Genomic DNA, 5478 nt, shown 5'->3' with positions numbered 1-5478 from the left:
CCCTAGCACCCCCTGGCATAACAAGGAATAACAGCCACAAGTTGCTAGAGAGTAGGTTTAGATTAGACATCTGTAAGAACTACTTCACAGTCAGGGCGGCTAGTATCTGGAACTAACTTTCAAGGGAAGTGGTGCTGGCTCCTACCCTGGGGGTCTTTAAGAGGAGGCTTGATGCCTACTTAGCGGGGATCATCTGAGCCGTTTTTTCTCCTGCCCTGGCAGGGGGTCGGACTTGAACATCTATAAGGTCCCTTCTGACCTTACTTCTATGATTCTACGAGATCAGATCCAAACTTCCCTAGCATAGGACTGTCCACATCTGGGGTATTTGATTAGTCCCACCGTAGTTAGGAGCTAACTCCTCCACAGAAAAAGATTACGTGTGCTCATGAGTGCCAAATACTTCCTAAAGCACGTGTCAAACTCACCTCAGGCTGGATCCAGACTGCAGGGGCTACTCGGGCCAGACGTACAGGGCCAGGAGACTGGTGAGGCCACATTCAGGCACGTATCAGTGTGAAGCAAAGGGTGTCCACCCATGTGGGACTGGCTGGACAGCAGTGTAGAGCCAGGGGCATGAAGCAATGTGGAGGAGAGCATATGACAGTGCAGGGCTTTGGCACAGAGGACCAGGCATGCAACAGCACTGAGTTGTATTTGGGCAGCATGGGGCTGGAAGCATGTATCAGCACGATTTGGGCAGTAAGAGAGCTGAGTGGGGAAGGGGCAGGCCATGTCCATTGAAAGCCAGCACCCCAAAGTCTGTGGCAGGCCAGATAAAATAGTTCCACAGGCCAGGCTGCATGTTTGATACCAAGTTTAACTACATGGATTATTTCAAGAGCAAACTGCACAACCCATCACATAAGTTTATAGCATTAATTAATGCACCATTAAATGAAAGATCCAGTTCCATTAGACAGAGCTATATCTGGGTTCCATCCTCACAATATTATCTTCATTGCATGAGGTATTCAGATAACATGCTCAAATAATACCCTTCAATATATTAAGGATTAGCACCCAGTTCTAATCATTTTAGCTTAAAATAATGTAAAACTGCTGGTTGACAAACAGCTCAAACTAAACAGTGACACAGCAGAAGGCTGTTTTAGAGACCCAGTGGTTTAATTCCCAAACAGTCTAACTGGACCTAAAAGTAACTGTGGGCAGGATTTTTGTTTGTTTCTAGCCTAAACTTCAGCCTTCACATTTCCTCTTCCAGCCTCCTCTAAATAAGCATATACTTTAGTCTCATTTAAGAACTGCCATAGAGAAACACTGAAGAAACTGCTCTAATAAGATTCAAGTTACTTTAAAGCTAATAAGTTATTTACATGATTCTATAAGTCAAGTTCTTCCTTCTCACCAAAAGATCCCAGTGTGACAGAAATCCAGCTTGCTGTATATGCTCTCAGTTCGCCGGTGAAATGTATGTGTTCTCTCTCACATTGCCTCATACAGCAATCAAAGGAGGATGATCATCATTGAGCATTAGCAAAGCTTTACATCTGATGTGTAAGGTCTACATATGGAACCCAGCACAATCAAGTGAGCTACAATTGCCCTATTAAGTCATCCAAAACTCTGCACATAATCACAATAAATATACTTTAATAAATGAAAAGTAGTATTTTCTAAACACATCAGAAGAAGTCAGTCACCACAGTGAATTTTGTCCAAAAGACACTTCTTTATTTTATCCAAGGTAAATTACGCCATGAATTCATAGGGAATTGGTTCCAGCAGCTCAGGCTCTTTACCGTTGGTTCTCACGAAGTGTGCTTCCCTGGGTGGGGCAGGCTGTAATAAAAAAGATACATTAATGTAGTAACACTTGAGAAACTAGTTCCCATGGAAACCAGTTCCCATTCCATCACAGCTGCACTGCCATTTAAGACCTCATGAAAAAAGAAACTATTAAAATCAAACACCATTTCCAAATCTCAGTACTTGCAAAATTATGTCCAGTTGCCTTTCACTCCAACAGCAATGGTCTCTGATCCTAAAACTGATTTTTGTAGATACCTAGTTAGCATATGAAAATAGTGCTATTAAATTTTCCTTGGAGATCTGAAAGCAACACAGCTATACACTTCTCTCCCGCAAAGGTCTCCCACTATACCCTCAGACACTGAAAATGTATTTAAAGTTTCTTCCAGTTAGCATAAGACACCACTAATTGATTTGCACCCATCTTTTAATACTGCCTCAGGGAATCAGACAATCACCTCCCCCCACATTATAGAAGTAGTTTCTAGATTTCAAGCATAAAAGGTGTACTACTAATTCAGATGACAATAAACATGGTACCTGGCGTTTTAGTTCAACCCAAGTGCCCTTTTCCTTTGCTTCCTTCTTCTTCCTTTCATTTTCCTTCACACGCTGCAGGAAGCTGTCTCTGCTTTTGGAATGTTTAATATGCTCAATGCGCACATTAATTTTCTTGGCAAGAATCTTGCCCCTGAAAGAATAAGCTTTTTTTAATTGACTGTACTTTCAAAAACATTAATACAAGTTCCATGATGCAGCTTTTACATTAAAATAAACAATTCCAGAAAGCAGTACTATACATGAATTTTCCTTAAAATATCCGTTTCCTAAGAAATACTGAACTATATAAAGGTAGTGAATTAAATGCAAGTATAGCAAAGCATATTTGCACATGGCTACCTGTTCTGATGTTTAAGGAATAAGACTCCCAAGACAAGGGATTTTCTACCTCGCAAGTGAACGGGGCTACTTGTCCATCATTACTGAAAACCACTATTTGAGGAGCAAACTACATATCATACTGACTACACAGCCTTATGCCCCATTGAGTAAATTTAAAACATGTTTTTTTTCAAATTAATTCAGTAAAAATACACTAAGCAGTCGAAACCTCATTTTACATGATTCTGATTGACACTGTTGCTCAAGAGTCAAAGCTGTTTCCTCTGACAGGATCCAAGTTAAACAATACTTGTTTACCTGGGTTTTAAAAGGACATTTGTTTTACCCCCCTTGAATGACCAATGAAGACGAGATGTCTGACTGGCAAAGTGAAAGAGGGGAAGTCACTACTGATCAATTAACAAAATCAAGTTCCACGTGAATAGAAAGACTGAGATACTTACTTAACCTGCTTGTTTACAATAATGCCAACAGCATGCTGTGTAATATTATAGACCCGTCCAGTCTTGCCATGGTAGCATTTGTGAGGCATGCCTTGCTGAACAGTACCCATGCCCTGTTGAAAGAAAAAGACTGCCAGAATAAGAACCCTAAGACAGAATAAAAACTATAGTATACTACAGGTTAAAACTGAGTACAGAGTAGAAATTTGTAAAATCCAAATAATTTTAAGTATGACAGGTTTTTCCCCCAAAAGTTTTATTACTGGAGAGACACAAAATGAACTAATTGAGTGGTTTATCAAGTTATCTTTAGTTTACTGGTATCCTGGGAAACACATTACTCACATTTTAAAACTATAACAACTTCTTTGACAATACTGGTTTGCTTTCAGTGCCGGTGAAATGATTTGCTCATTTTGCTCTAACTAGAGCAATCATAGGAGACAGTCATCCTCAAGCCCCAGAATGTCAAGGTAACAGATCTAGAACAGGGCAATTTGCCACCATGCTCAATTTAGAGTGATTTGGCCTTTCACTTGTTTGCTTTGTGTCAGAAGAGAGGCCAGCTGAGAGATGGATGGATGAACTGAATCTGTAGAGAATGTTATTTCATTTTTAATTACGCTACAGTGTAAAACATACCTTAATGTCCACGATATCACCCTTCTTGTAGATTCGCATGTAAGTGGCCAGAGGGACAACTCCTATGGAATGAAACGCAGCAAATGGTCTTACAAGACAACCACACTGTTACTAGAAGCGAGTGTTCAGAAAATACTAAACACCACTAATACATTTTCACCTGGCTGTGAGAACCAAGTCATATTTTCACATGAAAACCAGCAATTTAAGCAATAACAGCCAACTGACAAGTTACAACATAAACCAACCATTAATGTAGATAAACCACGCTGCATTAAAATTTGGTTGCTCACAATAAAAAAAATACCTGCTGCCTAGCTCCATTAATTTAACACACCAGTGCTGCTAGCATGTCCTTCCATTTTTGCGCTAAAAATCAGCTCAAATTTTAAAATTAAGTTATTTTGCTTACGTTCTAACACTGAGACACAAAAAGCTATTATCTGCTAGCCATACTTTCATATCGACCCTGCCCTTCTTCACTTTGTGCCCAAAAGCTAGACCAATGTCTCCCAACTATACAGGTGATCATATTTTATATATATATAACAAATATTTGCCACTTTGAAGCCAGTGCATACACCAACACATATACATTTTCAGTTTGTTAGGTCTCTGCATAAACAGGATGGTTTTCATTGATTTTTAGGGTCAGAAGGGACCTCAACAGATCCTCCAGTCAGACTCCCTCCCCTGGGCAGGAAACAGCACTGGCATCAGACGACCCCAGCCAGATGCTTGTCTAATTAGATGTTAGCCAAACTCTAGATGGAAGTGGCTAGTACAGGGCCACAACGTGGTGCCTAACTTGGCCCCAGGAACCCGCTGAGGAGCAGGAGGCCAGACCCTTCCCCGCCCTGCTAGGCTTCCCTCACATCTGGCAGCAGGGGGTGGCAATCAACGCTGCTGCCGGATGTCCAGACCTGCGGGAGCAGTCGGCTGGAGGAAACCCAGTCTGGCGGCACTCACCATGCTTGCGGAAGGGCCTGGAGAACATGTAGCGGGTCCCGCGCCTCTTGCCCTTGGTGTTCGTCATCCTGGCGAGTCACTGCGGGGACGAGAGTGTTGCAGCGTGAGCAGAGCCGGGCGCTCCTCTTTCCCCGGGGAGAAGTCCGCGGCCGCGTCCCGCCAGACCCGGGCCCGATTCGTCGGGGCCCTCACAGCGCCGCAACCCCCAACCCCCGCGTGGCGGCTCCTCCCGGCCCCCACCCCGCGGCCCCAGCGTCGCTCCCCCACACACGGCCCCCGGCCCAGCGGGAGCACGCGGCGTCCCACTCACCTCCAAAATGGCGGCTCAGGCCGAAAGGGGGGAGGCGGGCCCCGGGCCGCCCTTAACACGGGGGCTTCGGCAGGGCTGCCCGGCTACCGCCTGACTACAAGGTCACAGGGCAGACGCCTCGAGCGTTGGGGACTTCGCACGTTCGGCTGTCGGGGGCGTGCCCAGCTTGCGGCGCATGAGTTACGGGCGGAGACTTCCCGCGGGCAGGCAGCTGTGCGGACACCCAAGGACGGCAGGAGAGGGGTCTTGAGGGTCACGTGACACCGAGGGGTCCAGGTGGGGGCTGGGCAGGAAGATGCACCGCCCTTCTTTTGGGGGACGTCGCATAGTGACGTGTGTAGCCGCCTGTAGCACACTATGGGGTCGGGGTGGGCGGGACAGAGTGGTGTCCTGCACAGGGGCCTGTTCACGGCAACACGTGCTCAGTGCAACTCCCAC

General features: G+C 45.0%; 1 protein-coding gene and 1 long non-coding RNA gene across 2 annotated transcripts in view; one reads left to right on the top strand and one right to left on the bottom strand.

Moving 5' to 3' along the window:
* The window catches only part of LOC109303261, a 2710-nt gene extending 934 nt beyond the window's left edge, over positions 1–1776 (top strand). The window contains exon 2 of the long non-coding RNA XR_002099036.1: positions 282–1776. This is a non-coding gene — a long non-coding RNA (uncharacterized LOC109303261). The remainder of the gene's footprint in view (positions 1–281) is intronic.
* Positions 1670–5139, bottom strand: RPL21 (ribosomal protein L21). Its single transcript, XM_019525434.1, has 6 exons — positions 5041–5139; positions 4731–4809; positions 3762–3823; positions 3120–3232; positions 2314–2464; positions 1670–1803 (listed from the first exon to the last, which is right to left on the bottom strand). Exons 2-6 carry the CDS (start codon positions 4795–4797, stop codon positions 1714–1716), a joined length of 483 nt encoding a protein of 160 aa, XP_019380979.1. The 5' UTR covers positions 4798–4809; positions 5041–5139; the 3' UTR covers positions 1670–1713.
* Positions 5140–5478: the final 339 nt, after the last annotated feature.

The sequence above is a fragment of the Gavialis gangeticus genome, unplaced genomic scaffold (assembly GCF_001723915.1).
Source record: "Gavialis gangeticus isolate Ggan-Ray unplaced genomic scaffold, GavGan_comp1, whole genome shotgun sequence".
Taxonomy (NCBI): domain Eukaryota; kingdom Metazoa; phylum Chordata; order Crocodylia; family Gavialidae; genus Gavialis; species Gavialis gangeticus.
The sequence above is the reverse complement of the archived record's forward strand: the minus strand, read 5'-3'. Positions and strand labels throughout refer to the sequence as shown.

What these genes read in the sequence shown, in the direction of transcription:
- RPL21 (XM_019525434.1), bottom strand. Translation starts at nt 4,797, where the DNA reads ATGACGAACACCAAGGGCAAGAGGCGCGGGACCCGCTACATGTTCTCC. An exon ending in CAGGCCCTTCCGCAAGCATG is followed by an intron (nt 3,824 to 4,730) that starts GTGAGTGCCGCC and finishes TTCATTCCATAG; the next exon opens with GAGTTGTCCCTCTGGCCACT. An exon ending in ATTGTAAACAAGCAGGTTAA is followed by an intron (nt 2,465 to 3,119) that starts GTAAGTATCTCA and finishes TTATTCTTTCAG; the next exon opens with GGGCAAGATTCTTGCCAAGA.